This window comes from Leucoraja erinacea, chromosome 13, assembly GCF_028641065.1.
Source record: "Leucoraja erinacea ecotype New England chromosome 13, Leri_hhj_1, whole genome shotgun sequence".
NCBI lineage: Eukaryota > Metazoa > Chordata > Chondrichthyes > Rajiformes > Rajidae > Leucoraja > Leucoraja erinaceus.
Window position 1 is genome coordinate 21699345 of NC_073389.1, and position 17325 is coordinate 21716669.

The 17325-nt window shown below is 40.6% G+C and overlaps 1 protein-coding gene across 3 annotated transcripts in view; it reads left to right on the forward strand.

Moving 5' to 3' along the window:
• LOC129702666 (zinc finger and BTB domain-containing protein 20-like) overlaps nucleotides 1-17325 on the forward strand; it is a 241768-nt gene that overhangs the window by 210401 nt on the left and 14042 nt on the right. For all 3 annotated transcript variants that reach the window (XM_055644560.1, XM_055644559.1, XM_055644561.1), the window contains exons 6-8: nucleotides 4070-4240; nucleotides 9202-9325; nucleotides 11569-13188. In XM_055644560.1, the coding sequence (XP_055500535.1) occupies nucleotides 9259-9325; nucleotides 11569-13188 (1687 nt within the window). In that variant the 5' untranslated portion in view covers nucleotides 4070-4240; nucleotides 9202-9258. The remainder of the gene's footprint in view (nucleotides 1-4069; nucleotides 4241-9201; nucleotides 9326-11568; nucleotides 13189-17325) is intronic.

Genomic DNA, 17325 nt, shown 5'->3' on the forward strand with positions numbered 1-17325 from the left:
GGCTATATTTCCTTATTGCTTGTATGTTGTGAACTGAATATAAATGTTGTTAAATTGATCCCATTCCAACATTGTAAAAACACAAAATAAAAGAGGCAGGTGAGGTAGCATATAAGGCAGGGTTAATATTTCAACACATTGACCTTCTGTCAGAACTGGGAGATGTTATAAATGAGCAGCTTCTAAGGAGAAACAAAGCCAGGGAAAAAGGGTGGGGAGAAAATAATAGAATGTTGTTGAACAGAAGATGATTAGATGACAGAAGTGATATTAGCGTGACAAAAGCAGGCGGTAAATAGATAAATAATGATCTATCCGAGAAACAGAAGGTTGTGATGTGGGAAATGACAGTGGAAGGTAAGGAAAAGAACCATTTTGGTTCTGAAAAAGAGGAATTGGGGTGAATTGCCGGAATTGGGGGTTGTTTCCCTAAGGAGTGGGATGTGCCTGGCCGAGGTGGAAGCTGTTAGGTCCACATCCAGCTCCATAAAATGACTATGATCCTTCTCCCATTTCCTTCCCACATGCCCCCAATACCAGGTTTGGCTACAAGACTACTGCTTTTTCTCTAGCTGATTCTGGCTGTAGTTTTCCCATTGTAGATGATAAGTATTGTTGTTTACATTGAATTGCAAAATGGGCAGGGGGGGAATAAAGGCATATATTTTGTGCCTTTCGAACATCTCAAAGGATCTTAGGTAGATAAAAATGCTAGAGAAACTCAACGGGTGAGGCCGCATCTATGGAGCGAAGGAATGGGTGACGTTTCAGGTCGAGACCCTTCTTCAGACTGATGAGGGGGGTGGGGGGAGGGCAGTGATGAGAAGAAGGAAGGCAGAGACAGTGGGCTGTGGGAGAGCTGGGAAGGGGAGGGGAAAGAGGGAGAAAGCAAGGACTACCTGAAATTGGAGCAGTCAATGTTCAAATGATCTTAAGTACTTTGAGATGTGCAATGTCCAAAATAATTAAATGAGTAATGTCACAGCTTCCCGCCATTGATGAGTAAAAGATGCTTGACTTGTACAATACCATTGGTACCATATGTATGTAAAGAGGGAACTGTATTGAATGATTAGTAATGCCATCCAATGTGTAAGCAAAGTTGGCCATAGTGTAAAACAGTGCCATCTGCTGGATAATATAAATACTTTTTATTATTGGCTATTTATTTAAGGTCACAATGTACAATGCCAGCCATCTTAGAGCATTGGCAGCTTCAACATGTGCAGGTCACCTGATAATTTAATAATAATGACAAAAAAAAATAGTGTTTTGGATTTGAACATAAGAGCATATGTCGTCCTCACAAAGATTATGCAAGTGTAAATTTGAGGAGGGTCTGTTGGATCATTATGTAAACAGTAAAAAGCATGACCCGTCGTATCCTGGTTGTCTTTTAGCAGGATGAGAGAGAGTGATAACTCATTGGTCTTGTTTCCTCAAAGTGTTCTGATATGTGCTATGACATGATGCATAATGAGGTCAATGACAATTTAATTATTGATCATTTTGAATTTGTTTGAAAATAGGGTACGGTACTTTGCTAAGATATTCTATTAAGATATGCCTCTTTCATATCAAGTCAATGCACAGAAAAACTGATAACTGTGAGATTGCTTTTACATGATTGGATGGCAGGAAGCAATCATGATGATGAAAACTGTGGAGATGATTATAGGACTTTTATTGCCATCAGCATTTTGGGAAGTCTATTATAGTTCAGAAGCTCACACAAAGTTCATCATATCATCTGCAGCAGGCAAATCACAGGCACCAAATAGGATTCTGTGGAATTCAAATCTTGGATTTATAGTTATGATGATATTGTTGTAGATACCTCACATTTTGCAACTCAGTTAATGATTTAGATGAGGAAAAGCCTGGAATTTGCGGGCAAATGCTGGCATTTTGCTGAGAATCTCTGGGCATTACGGTTATTGATGCAAGGAAACAAAAATAGTAAGGTAATGTTTTTGAATATATTTATATTTCACTTCATATTTTTAACATTACATGTTTTCAGTTTATTCTTAATGTTCTTTTAACATTCAATACTTTATTTAATTTTCATAATTTTTATAAATTTCTGAATGGCAGTTTTTTAATTCATTTTCTTTATCTTGGCATTGCTGCAAAGATAAACATTTATTGCCAATCCCTAAATATTTAAGATAAGATAGGGGTGTCCTGCTACCTTGAACAGTTGCAGTCTTTCTGGTAAAAGTTTTCCCACGATGTTGTTAGGGAGGAAGTTCCAGTGTTTAGACCCAATGGCTATGACGGACCAGCAATACATTTCCAAGTCAGGATGGTGAACTGAAGAGGACAGTGCAGATTGTGGTGCCTGCTGTCTTTCTCCTTGGGAGTAGGGGTCTCTGGTTTGGAAGATGCTGTTGGAATTGGCTAAATAAGTAGCTGCATTGCATTTTGTAGACAGTACAGTCTGTCCGTGTGGTGGATTCAGAAACAGTTTAGAGCATGCAGAGGAAAGGCTTTCCCAACTGTCAGGGAATTTGGGGTTCAATCTTTCTCCTTTGCACTGTTTGAGTTGCTACCCATTTTCCCCTCCTGCATGAATTTTCCATTATAGTTGATATCGATTTTGAGGAATCCAGTAGATCAAGCAGATCCCATTTAAAGCTGGACATGCTCTGTGGTATCGTTTCAGATATTTGAATGTCAGAATATTTTCACTGCTTGTTGGTTAATATTCATAAGCAAGAAATTAGATAATCTTTTTCCTAACCATGGAGTCTATGGTAATATGCCCAGAACCACTTTTCTGAGATCATTTCTTTCAGAATAGGCTCTGAAAACAAAAGTGATTGTTTTTCTCAGTGACCCATGTAGTTAAATTGCCCAAATGAGACGTTATTGAAATTCCTCAACAATATGTTTGTAAAACTGATGTATATTGGGATAAATTTCATTAGGTACTTGCGGGTGCAAGCATCATTCCATCTAAGTAAGATTAAGAGTCTTTTATAAATGGGTATTCTAAGTAGGCAATAGAAATATACAAAGTAGACAAAAATGCTGGAGCAACTCAGAGGGTGAGGCAGCATCTATGGAGTGAAGGAATAGGTGATGTTTCGGGTCGAGACCCTTCTTCAGACTTCAGACGTCACCTATTCCTTCGCTCCATAGATGCTGCCTCACCCGCTGAGTTTCTCCAGCATTTTTGTCTACCTTCGATTTTTCCAACATCTGCAGTTCTTTCTTAAACAACACGAAGTATACAAAGTGATGGGTTTAGCCTAGGTGAATGGGGAGACGCTATATTCATTTGTGGATAATTTGCAGACTAGGAACATTGTTTAAAAATGATGAGTAAACTAAATGGGGAGGGTGTGGGAAATGAAGAACTGATGGGAGGGGGGTATGAGAAATGCAAAAAAATATTAAACGTTGAGTGTCTCTGGAAATCATAAATGTGATGGAAGCAGGGATGATGAGAGCTTTCAAAGGGGAATTGGATAGAGATTTGATGGACAATAATTTGTAGTGCCACGGGAAGAAAGTGCGAAGGGACGAAACAGGCAATTCTTCGTCTTCGTCTTCGTGCATATGGCGTGCACAGCCTAAAGTTCTAAGACAACTTGTTCTGTTTGATCTTCTGTTTGTGCACGCCAGGTTGATTGCATTCATCGAAACAGGGTGGACCACGTGAAGGTTGCAATCTCCCACCCTGGCAATTCTTCAAGGAGTCAACATAGGTGTTAATTTTTCAAAATTTATTTTGATGATAACTGCAGGTTTTAACCATAGTTTTAACCAGACTGCAGGAATTGGTTAGACTTTTTCAGGGAATTAGCTATGTTCCAATTGATGATTCCATTTCTTATTCCATGAAATTGTGTAGATTGACTTGAAAACCCCGAGGTGCAGTCCACACGGAGCAGTCAGTGCTCCAGTACAGCAGTGTCGGTACAAAACATTTAGAACTAGTTCTTGTTTTGATTTTTATTTAGAATCCTAGCATCAAAAGATGGGTAAGTTGATGTTTTTATAGGAAAAATTAGTGTTGAATAAGATTTGACTTTCATCTCCATTTATTTTATTCTTTCAGCAAAAACAAAGATCAACTGAGTAATGAAAGAACTGGAGTAATTGTGGTCCTTGAAGAATGAGAGTGGTGCAAACAGACACTGCTTCAGGACTAGTCTTCCCTGACAGAAGCCTGTCGTCCTCCAGGTGAAAGTTCAGAGAGACAGATACTTTACCACCTTCTGCTCTGACAGTATGTATTTTTAAGTCATTGTATATTTTTGCCATGAACCTTTTTAAGTACTTCTGGTTTCATTTAAGGATTGGTCAATATTTAATAGCTGAAAGAACAATAATCAAAAGAGAGGAAATGGTAAGAAATAATAGATTTCATTGAGTCGCAGACTTTCATTGATCAAGGCATAATTATTGGTTTTGGAGAAGAAAAAAATTTGAAGAGTGGACTAATATAGTATTGCATTGTAACACACCATGATGGTGTTTAAACTTTACATGAGCCTTCTTCTCCCATAATCCACAAATTCCATTAATGTCTTTGCCCCTTGCGTTCCCCTTTAAATGCATTGGCGCTAGTCATTCCTGTATCCCTTTCTGTTTCCCAGTGGATGCACTTCTAAAATTGTTAATGAAAGGAAGGCTACCGTGAACCTTTACCATCTTTGTGCCTTTATTTAAGGAAGAATATCCGTTTCCAAAAGTGAATCATTTATATTTGTACATTCTTCAAAGATTCCCAAGAATGTATTATGCAGGAAGTAATGAAAATGTAAAAACTTAAAAATGTGCAGTAAAACTAGGATAATCTGCAATCCAGTTGTTCTGAAATTTGGATGGCTGAGTGTCTGGCTCACAAGTGATGTTGCCTCATGGGGCTCTGATTACAGACTTAAAAGTCATTAGAGCTCCATTCCCATTGAAATTGTCCTGGGTCGCAGGGCTCTCGCTTAACTTTTTTTCCCTGTTGCCAGCCGGGCAACCTTGGCAGCTTTTTAGGTTGCCAAATGACAGTTTAGGTGGTCATTTAAGATGGCTTGCATGATGCGCACGATAATGTGCTTGGATAAAGCGCGTAGTCAGAATTATGCTCAAAGAAGCATTCACATATTATTTCTGCTTCAAATAAAGTCACAAACTAAACATTCACCCATCAAGACATGGTATATCCCACAATGACATGCAGCAAAATTATAAGACATTGCAATTAATGCAATTTCTATTAGTTCTTTCCACTTCCAAACAAAAATGCGTTTGGATTATTCAGCGTATGATCAACCTGTGTCAATAAATCCTGGACCATGGTAACATATATGCATACGTATAGTTGTGAATGTTGCTCATTAAATAACTACAGTACTGATACTCCATAGTAAGAGCATTGTTTTGCCGTTAAAATTAATTCTGTAATAACGTGTCAACGGTAGCAGTGACAATCGAACCCTGCGGTTTTAATGTTTGACGTGTTCACAATTTAATTAATCCATCTTTATGGATTAAAACAATTAATAACATTGGGAATGAATACACATTTGATTGCATTCCGTTATCAAACATAGTCAATATTCGCTCTGAAGACATTTCCAGGCCAATAGGGTCAGGGAAGGGGGTGTGTGTGAATCAGTGCGGGGTGGATAGATGGACGGTGGGGGGGGGGGGGGTGTTAGAAAGCAGTCGGTGCAGAATGGATGGATTGAGGCAGGTGAATTAGTACGTGTTGGTTGGAGTAGGTAAAATTGTGAGGGAAGAGCACGGCAGATGTCAGAGGTGTTGAATGGGGGGGTTCAGTACGGGTGTAGACAAAAGTGCTGGAGAAACTCAGCGGGTGAGGCAGCATCTATGGAGCAAAGGAAATATGCAACGTTTCGTGTCGAGAGCCTTCTTTAGACTGTTCCCCCCATTCTTCTTAAATGGGAGGATCAGTACAGAATGGATGGGGGTGGGGGGGATCAGCACAGGATGAATTAGGGGGGGGGGGGTTAGTACAGGGTGGATCGGAGGGTCTGTGCAGGATGAATGGGAAATCACTACAGGATGAATGGGGGAAGGTGCAGGGTAAATGGAGGGTGGGTCAGTATGGGATGAATGTGTGGATCAGTACAGGATGGGTGGAGGAGAAGTGCAGGATGAATGGGAAAGGGGTAAGTACAGGGTGAATTAGGGAATCAGTACAGGATGGATGGGGTAGGAGGGGGGGTGGCAGGAGAATCAATGCGAGGTGGATAGGGTGATCAGCGCAGGATGAATAGATTGGGGGGGGGAGATGGGGAGGGAAGCACAGGGGATGTCATTGAGGACTGATTACAGGCGGGAATGGGGATCAGTGCCGGATGTAGAGGAGGGTTCCCAGGATAAAGGGGGGTGGAGGGGGCGTACGAGAGAGAGAGAAGGGGGGTGAGGTGGGGAGGAAGGGGGGTCAACACTCCTCGGACAACATCGCCCCGCTGCCTTGGCCGTTGGGAACTCCTCGCCACCACCTTCATCCTCCGCCAGCCAACAGCAAGGAGCGGGGCCGAGCAGTGCAGCTCAAAGATCCTACAGCTATAGGATCTATGGTGCAGCTGCTTCAGAAGTGTCGTAGCGAATGCCAGGTCCCGCACAGCGGCCGCGACAGCAATCCCGCTAACGGCGAAAACCGCTTTCAAAACAAACCCTCCCGCACGCCGAGGCCTCCCCCTCCCTCCCTCCCTCCTCCCGGCCTCGTCGTGCGGGAGGGTTTGTTTTGAAAGCGGTTTTCGCCGTTAGCAGCAAAGATCCTATAGCGGAGCTCTGCTATAAGATCTTTGGGTAGCGGGTTTGCAAGCAGCGGACCTTATCAGGGCGGGCGGGAGGAGGAGGAGATGGAGCCGCTGTTCGGGGCCGTCATTCGCTGCGACCCTTCCTCGCCCCGCACCTAGTATCTTGCCCACGCACTACAGCCGTCACCGCCGACCCAAAGCGTTGCGTTCCTTTTCTCCAAAGTTGCTGCTGCTGACTCGCGGAGTTACTCCAGTTTTTTGTGTCTATCTTCGGTACAAACCAGAATCTGGTAGCCAAGCCGGGCAAAATGGCTCAGTGTTTAGGTTGCTGGCGGCACTTTGAGTGGTCAATGGCACCCGGGCAACCGTTAATTTCGAGCCCTGGGGTCTTGTCCTCGTGCTTTTAAACTCACTGAGCCCGTTCCCATCTTCATTTAAAACTGAGCAGGGCCCTCGTCTCATCCTCCTTTTATACTTGCCTGGTTCTCTGAAAGGTATATTATGACACTAGATAACTTCATAAAAAGAGAGAATAAAACTGTCTATAGTTATTAATTGGATTTATATAGAATCTTCCAGAAAAATTTGCAGTCCAACATAATTAAAGTCCGGTGATGCCGGAATTTCGGAGTTTGACTACTATTTTTCCCCTTTTTTGATATTTTGACCACACAAGATTTAAACTGAAAGAAATGTATGAATGCAACTGCCGATTTATGTATTATTAGGATATCCTTGCAAATAATCCTTGCACCCGTGTATTTAAAAAATATATTTCTACTATCATTAACAATTTTTAATATCCACCTCCAGATTGGGGCATGGACAATAGGATTCACTTTTGAACAAAAGCACTCATAACTTGAATTAGAAATTTATGTTTAGTTGAACGCTGTTTAAACAAAAAATTATCACGCTGCTCTGAGATGTAAAATCCAAAATAGGCGTGAAATGTTGTCTTTGTGATGCAGTGCAGTTGGCATGAAGATGGACTTTCATGTAGATTCCTCCAAACCACATAATTCATGATTAATTATTTCTACATGATTATTGCAATTTTAATAAATAACCATTGGAAGTCTGTCACATAACTGCATTTGTATAGCATCTTTAATGTATTTGCCCAAAAATGTCATGCACAATTGTAGTCATTTTTGTACTTATAGTCCCTTTGATTCTCTTCTGACACATAATTTGATCATGGCTGTTCAGTACTTTAAATCAAGTCTCTATCCCTTTATAACACTTAAGAATATAGTTCAATTCAGTTATGAGCTTTGAGCTTTGGTCGTCTTGCCATTTTGTAGTAAGGAAACCTCATCGGTGCTGGCAGTTGCATGACTAATTGGAAGATTTGGCATACAATTGGTTTTTCCTTGGTTACATGCATTTTAACTTGTTTACTACATTCCAAGTTATGTCTAGAGCTAAATATGTTGCAACTTGTCCTCTGATTAACTGGTGAATCCCCATTCACCAGTTAATCTGTCATTGTTACACAATGGCACACCTCCACCTTTAAATCATAATTTTCATTATGAGAATGAAAACAGTATTTCAGCATATTATGCAGGCTGATGACCCTTTTATTACTGATGAAAACTCCACTGCTGAGTACTCCACAATGGTTGAAGTGTTAAATTATTCCATACCTCGTTGGCCCAATTAGTATGCAATGGAGAGTCTCACTGTTTCATCCAATAGTACTCTCTTATTCAATTATCCACATCATTGATACATGTGAAGAACAATCTGTTAACAGTGCAATTAGTGCTAATTAGGAATGGTCTTGTTATACTATGTTCACTAGTGTGCCCCTTTATAAATTCAATTAGTGTTTTACTTGAGCCTAAAGTTAGAATTGTGGTTTATTGGAATTGTGGGTTTTTTTTCTCTCTCTCAGTGAGATGAATGAAATATCGAAGTTGACAATGAAAATTTGACTAACTCCCTGTACTAAATTATGATCAGAACTTCAGGTTAATGATTTGTGAAGCTGTTATTTTTTTCTGATCTTGAAAAAATGGGACAGTAAATATTGCAAGTTGTTTATACCAGTCACTATTACATAATCAGAACTTATTAAAAGTATCATCAGTGTCATCAGAACTATAGAACCTCAACCTCAGCTCAGAACAGTCATAAAATAGCAGCATCTATGAAGGCACTAACTTTCATTTTTGCTCCATCAGTTTTACTCAGATTGGCATTTAACATATTCAGATTTTTGACCAGCATTTTAAGAATTCCCATTTTGGCAGTAAAAAATAAAATTCCTGGGCTTCTTAAGTGAACATGTTCCTTGCTAGCTAGAATGAAGTTTCTGATCTGTAACTTTTTATACAGCGTTGTTTCAGAATATAAGATATTCAATAACATCTGTAATGGCTGTTATACAGAATTGTACCATGCAAAGTAGATCTGTAGATTATATGAACTTTTTTTTTGTTCTTGTATACAGCCAAACATCTTAGCTCGATGAATCATTCCAGTAATATGTTCAATTACACGAGACAAGATGGCCCATGAATTTCTTTCTTCACACAAGGAGATTTTCAAGATGGTGGCTACTTACATCTGCAGTGGTGAGAATTATGCCCTTGCAATACTTTCCATTCTGCAAAGAGTTTTATTTAGAAACTACCACACTGGACTGTTAATTCCAGCAGTCAGCCATAAATTAAATTTTAGCCGTTTTGCAATTGAATAATGTGTTAATACAATGGAACGGCTTGAATATTAATGCTCCATGTACAGGGGAGAGGGAATTTTTAAACTTCTTCAATAATATTTAAAGTTATGAAGGAAAATAAATACCGATGTTAAGCAAATTTTCATTGCCCGAGAGATGGATCAACTGTAATCTAGATTTGTTTTGCTGTTTAAAAAGTTAACTTATTTTTGAACGATCTGTAACATCATTTAGTGAGTGGAAAAGGAAAACAAGATTGCTAAATAAATGTTCAGCACTAAAGTTGGTATGTACTTTGTAGGTGGGAAATATTGATGTAGACACAAGGAACTATAGATGCTGGCTTACACCTTTTTTTTGTTCTTGTATCCTGGAGAACATGGATAGGACGTTTTGGGTTATATGACCCTTCTTCATACTGATTGAGGTGAAGTCGGTCTAAAATAATTACCTATCCATGTTCTCCATAGATGCTGCCTGACCCACTGAGTTACATCAGCACTTTCTACCCACTGAGTATTTCTAACACTTGCTATTTTTTTTAATGAAATATCCGGGCACAGTTTAATCCTATTTGACCATTCTCATTTTCTGCTGGCGCAAATGCTTACAGTTCCCTCTTACTCTGATCGAGATACAGACCCATCTCACTGCCTTGAAGCATTATCGGTCCCAGTAGCATTGCAGTGCCTCCCTGTAGTTCCGTGTGTAGTTCCCATCTCAGATATACTCCTGCAAGTTTCGATAACTGGCAGAGTTCATCCCCCAGCACTGTGATCTGTCAAATCTGCAGGGATATGTAAATACTCAGAAACATTTAAGGACTAGTAAATAAATGTAAAGTAGCATTGATTATTTTTTTTAAGCTAGAAGTTCCTCAAAACATATAAAATTTGTAAGTTAAACCACAACACAGTAATTAGTTGACTTGACACTACTTGACTTTTTTTCCATCTGTAACCTTGCAATCTCCATTGAAATCAAGGGTGATCACAGATTCTGTGTTAGGCTAAACTAGAGCAGGGTTGATCAATGATTTCCCCATTTTAAATGCTGGGGAATCATACAATTATGAATTTTTGCAACTATAACCCATGTTGATTTGAGTGTTGAAAATAATGCAGAAATCCTGGAATTGTTTCCTTTTAACAGGTAAATTATGTTGGCTCCAGTCATATCTACCAGCATTTCCCAGCAAGAAATAGAACATAATTTTAAGATACTGATTAATGCTGTCTGGAAGTATTAGAAAATATCACTTACTTTCTGCATTTATCTGCTCCTTGCTTGACTCTTGCAGCTTGATTTTAAATATCAAATATTTTCAATTTTTAGTGCTTTTGTATTTACTCTGAAGCATGCATTTTCCATATTATTCTCAAACTTGAATGACAAATGATTATAAATGTTTTAATAATTAATTTTGATACAGCCATGTCAATTTCCTGTGTGCTTTTTACAATTATGGTACTGATCCACCACCGATTTTCCGACACCCTTGGTTCTAGAGCCTTACCGTATCATCCATTTTGCCAGATTAACAGAGGTCATGTAATAATGATACAACGATACACCTCTGACCTATTAGTTACACCCCTCCCATGTCTCTAAAGCACCATGGACTGCTAGAAACTTAAATAAAACAAATATTAAATGTCAATTAAATTTACAGCAAAACTTATATTTCTTGCACGGGTGGCCCAGGTGGCAGTTACCAAATCTGCCAAAAATGGGGTAGGCCGGGTCCGCCCTCTGCACCCTCCGTCCGATTCCGGAATCCGAGAGGAGCAACAGTACCGGAGCAGTCCGCCTAGGCCGCTGTGCGGGCAAGAAAACAGCCTGCATAGTCAGACTCTGATGTTGGCTAGGGGAATGGATCTGCCAGCTCTGGCCAGGACAGAGTTCCAGAACTCAGCTGCAAGGGTCCAATTCGATCCGCTGATCAGCTGCAGAAATCACGATGAGATGGTAATGGGCCACCGCACCTGGCCTAGGCATCACATTTCCGGGGGGACTTCCGTGGGGGATATTAAGTGAGCGCTCGTAATTGTAGCATGTTTTCTCTTGTGATCTTGCAATTCATCAGCTAATCCTTCTGAAAATTGAAAAGGCATGTATTTTCTCTTCGTAATGTAGGTAACATCAATGGGAAGGGAATGACAGAGCACATTCACAGTCTCAACCTTCACAACTTCAGCAACTCTGTGCTCGAGACACTAAATGAGCAGCGAAACCGGGGACATTTCTGTGATGTGACCGTCCGAATCCATGGAAGTATGCTCAGAGCTCACCGCTGTGTATTGGCCGCTGGCAGCCCCTTCTTCCAAGACAAGCTGCTTTTGGGATACAGTGACATTGAGATTCCATCTGTGGTCTCAGTGCAGTCTGTTCAGAAGTTGATTGATTTCATGTACAGTGGGGTGCTTCGGGTATCCCAGAGTGAGGCCTTACAAATCCTTACTGCAGCCAGCATATTGCAGATCAAAACCGTCATTGATGAATGCACTCGTATTGTCTCTCAAACAGTCGCAAGCACCGGTTACCCAACAACAAGAGTCTTGAACCAAGTAACACCACGAGGAACACCAGAATCTGGTTCATCGGGGCAGAGTAGTGATACCGAATCTGGGTATGTACAAGCTCACTCTCAGCGTAATGTTGAGCGAATCTATTCCTCCCTTTATGCCTGCTCTGGAATACCAGTACAAAATGGCACTGGAGAGAGATCGCTCTACGGTGCACCGGTCGTCAGCCATCACAGCACGCAACTGGTCCTGCAGAGGGAAGCGAATGTAAATAATCCTGCCTGGATAACCAGAATCCAAGAGCGAACACAGCAGATGGAGAGGTACCTTTCCACACCAGAAACCACACACTGTCGCAAGCAACCACGCCCAGTTCGCATCCAGACCATTGTGGGCAAAGTTCATATCAAGCAGGAGGCTGAAGATGAATATGATTATGATTATTATGGAAAACAGAAAAGAAACACCTCAGAGCAAAATGAATCCGAAGAGTGCAATGAAGATACTGACCAAGCTGAAGGTACTGAGAGTGAACCAAAAGGAGAAAGTTTTGACTCTGGTGTTAGCTCTTCCAATGGGACTGAAACTGATACAATTGACCAACAGTTCATTGCTGGCATCAGCAGAGGAGGACAATCAGATTTCAGACCATCTGAGCAGAATGAGCTTCCCACTGAAGACAGCCAACAGCTCGGCAACTTGAATGCTCCTTCTCCAGAAAGGACTTACAGCACGGAAATGGATACCACAGGTCCCCAAAACAGTGATGGAAATACTGCAAGTGAAAAAGAATTTCAGCAAGCTCCAATGAGCTCTGTGATTTCAATCTCTCAAAACAATCAGTCGCAGACAACAACTCAGCTTTATCTGAGGCAATCAGATACCCAGATCACCAACGTGAGAATGCCACTGACCTTAACTAGCACTACTCCTGTCATTGGCACCGCTGGGAGTACGTATATACCCACACTTTTCACCACTCAGAACACTACCAGTGGCAAACTGTTTCAGTTCACGCTGCCACAACCACTCTCAAGCCAACAGACACAATTTATAACGGTTCCGCATCCCAATGTTCCAACCTTTACTACACAGTTGCACCCACAACAATCTCAGTCAACAATGCAGAGCACAAGTGGACAGACTGAAAAAAAACCCTATGAATGCACTCTTTGTAGCAAAACCTTCACTGCAAAGCAGAACTATGTGAAACATATGTTTGTCCATACAGGTAAGAGATTACATTTATGAGCAGCATTACTTTGTTTTAAAAACAAAACATTTTCCTAATGTTTTTTTTATAGCTGAAGTTTTCTAACAAGGCATATAATTATTTAGCATTTTCATTCATCACCAATGTTTCACAATCAAAATATTAAACAGAAATTTGTGGATTACCTATCAGCACTCTCTGAGATTCATTCTCAGCACAGGGGTGCTGCTGGTAAAGCTGCTGCTTCACAGTGCCAGACACCAGGGTTCAATCCTGAACTTGGGTGTTGTCGGTGTGGAGTTAGCATGATCTCCTTGTGAGCACATGGGTTTCCTCCGGGTGCTCTGGATTCTTCCAACATTCCCAAAGGCATGAGGGTTTGGAGGTTAATTGGGCTCGATGAATTGCCCCTAATATGTAGAGAGTAGATGAAAAAGTGGGATAACATAGAACTAGTGTGAAGGGCAGATCAATGATCTGTGTAGACTCGGTAGGCCAAAGGGCTACATTCATGCTGTATATATTAAACTAAAACAAAAAAAAACTATCAATACTGTGGCTGTGAAATGTGGGTAAAAGTTGGCACAACTACAGAATGCATCAAAATATATCTATTCTCAAAAACGTGTGTGATGGGATACATTTTACCTTGCTGAATCAGTGCAACAGTAACCATAATCAAGGACCAGAGAATTATAATGGCACAGAAAATAAATGTTTAGTTCATTGAGTCCACGTTGGTTTGTTGTCAGCAATCCTAGCAGTCCCATTCTCCCATAGTTTCTCCATAGCCTGGCCAGTCAGTTTCTCTTAGTTTTGTGAATTGGTTTCTCCTAGTCATGAGGCGGTTCAAAATCAGCAGATTAGCAAAGTTCACTTGATCAAAGACCCCACTGACAGACTTGACGATCAAGAACCAATGCCAGAGATGAGGCACATTCCAGTGCATATAATCCACATGCAGCATTGCAGCAGCTCATTGAGTTTATTTCAATTACATTTCCTCTAACACTAGATGAAGTTGATTTTGGCAGGGGAAAAAAATCATATAAATTTAACTTTGATTGATAGTTAATCTTGAAGAATCTTGAAGTTGGCCCCGTAACTCTCATTAATTAGATATCTAACAGACATTAAGCCCCTAATTTAGATTTTTCACAGTCAATTAGTTGATCAGGAATAATTGGTTCTTTCTGCAAGCTTCAATAATGTACATTGCCATCTGTGTTGAAAAAGGATCTGAGGTAATGATTTAAAAATTGGATCTTGCAAGCTGGAAGTATACAGACCACCATATGGAAAAGGGGCCCCATTGTCTGAATCACCTTTTATGTTCTTTGCATATTCAAATATGTCCTTAAGGATAATTCACAGACCACAACTAACATGCTTCAAAGCTTGAATGTGGAAAAATTATGTTTCCCCTTTCCCCCCCCCATTCGCACATAAAACCTAAAGAGCTGCTGAATCCCTTTCATTCACGGTGACTATGACCATTCACTAACATTGTGCCTCACTAATTTGTAAGTAGTCCTATTTATTTGTCAATTTTTTCTGATTTAAATTGAAATAATATCTGATAAAACATATTCATTTGACAAGCTAAGATTGTGTTTTATTTCAGTAAATCAAAATGCTGTGAATAGATTTTGCATTCATTCACCTGATTTTGTATATACCTCATTAGATATTGGCCTGATAACAACATTTGGTCTTTGCGTGTGCATTACTTCATTGACACTGAACCAAAATAACAAATCCAATGTGTAAATCCAATAACATAACAGCAGGCTCCTATTCTGGAAGTACAATGTTTGCTAGGGTGGCTAAGCCTTTGTTCAGTTGGTGAATTCCATGTCCAAAACCTACAGGATGCGGACAGATAAAATAAATTCTTAAAATCATCCAATTTGGCTGTAACAGCAATCTTGTAACATTAACTATTGAACTGCTGGCAAAAACAATGCAGTTAATTATTACAAGCTCAGGATCGATCACTCCGAGGAATTTTGTCTGTGTGGACTTTGTCACACTTCTTCCTATAACTGCATGGATTCCCTTGGGTGCTCTGATGCCCTTTCACATTTCAAATTAAACTAGTTTGTGGGTTAATTGGCAACTGTAAATTACCCTTAGTGGAGGGTCTGGAGTAACACGGCAGGGGAGTGGAGAATTGACGGGCATGCAAGAAAGAACAGGTTACATGGAAACAAGTGACCGACTGGGACTGATGTATTGCTCTGAGAATCACCATAGAGGAAATAATCCAAATGGTTGTTCACTGTATCATTTAAAAAAAAAAGAGAAATATGAAATTTGAGTAGAAGTGTTAACGAATCGACTCAAATACCACAAAATTCAAGCTGCCTCTAATTATGCACATGACAAGCTCTTTCATGAAAATGTTTATATAGCATAATCCATTCAAATTTATGACTCCAAATCTATTGCTCGCTACCTCTGCTCCCTATTGCCAGCATAGAACTTTTGAAAGTGCCTAATCACAATTCCATCTGCTTAATTTGTTGAGTTGCAAAGAGCGCATTCCGAATGTTATGGGGTTTTCTCACGGGGCGACTTGACGCAAGATGTAACCAGAGTGAAGTGGTCGTGGTCTAGCACGATATCACACGATATAACGGGGGGTAGATAAAGAGTTCCCACGGGTACTCGGCATTTCTGTTATTTGTGCGAGTGACTTGTCCGTCTCCCGAGCTTTCCCGTTAAATCTTGAATGAACATTGTGAACTGTGAAGTGTTGTTAAATCATCACGTGGCACAAATGATGTCACTTTTTTTTTCACACACTATAAAATAAGAGAAGTTTAAGTTAACTGCAAAAACAGCACTTTTACATCAATAGCAATGTATGTTTTTAAATCATGGATAACATTAAATGGTTTTCCTGTTGATGTATTAATATATCGTTATATATACTCACATGAGCACCCGGGATACTCCGCAGCCTTCGTCTCCTGCAGGTTCCGTTTTTTCTCCCTGAATCTGTAATCCTCTCTGGATTTATCGTAAAGAATTTTGTTGAATTGGTACCATTCTACAAGTTCCCCCTCTTGTTCCCTGGTGAAGTTATATGGCCTTACCTTCTGCCATCTTCCCTTTACATACGCATCTGTTGAGGCTATTCCTACAACGGCTACTGGGGAGGCAATCTGAAATCCACCTTGCTCACCCTCTCCCTGCTCCAAGGAGCCCACAGGCAGTGTTATCTGTGGCATCTCCTGTTGCCTCTCCACCTGTCTCTCTTGCTGCGTCTCCTCCTCATTCTCCTGCATGGCAAAAACCTTTCTGACACGCTTTACCCCCTTTGAGCTTTTCTGGGAGCCATCTCTGCAAGTGTTCCAGTAAAAAAGATTCTCCAACAATGACAATGAGGTGGGACGTCCTCGATGGACACATGTTCCATTGGCGATATTGAGACCACCTTTTTTACTCACCTTTCCGTCCCCTCTGTCCAGCTTCCGGGTTCACCGTTCGCAGGAGTTCCCACAGTAAACGCAACAGTTATTACGGATATCGCACTGGCCACTACGTCCATATAATGTTTCAATGTTCAACCACAAGTGTACGTCACTCTTGGAGAAATTCAAGCTTGCTTGAATTTTCTCCCGAGTCAACAAGTTACACGAGTACCTGCCGTTAGCGCCACGGTGAATGCTGTACGGTTATCGTATGAGGTTCCCACGATGTTCAACTCTGGTTACCTCTTGCGTCAAGTCGCCCCGTGAGAAAGCCTCTTTAGTATGGACACGAGGTGCTGGACTAACTCAGTAGCATCAGGCTGCATCTATGGAGAACATGGATAGGTGATTTTGGACCGAGGGCCTTCTTCAGACATCTTTCCCTCATCTCTCTGAGTTCTGTGAGAGCTTCTCTCACTGCTCTCCCTCTGTGATTTCTGTTGCTCTCCTGCTCAACGCCCATGTTCTGACCCAGACTCACTACCAAAGCCATGCGTGTTTCTTCAAGACTTGCCTTAGTCCTTCTCTCTCCAGAATGCTAGTGTTTAAGATTTATAAACGGCAGATTGCATGTGCACTCCTGATCAAGTAAAATAACACAACTAAATCTCCAACTGTTATAGGGCCACATTATAATAAATACTCCATGATATAGTTCTATAAGCATACTCTAAAT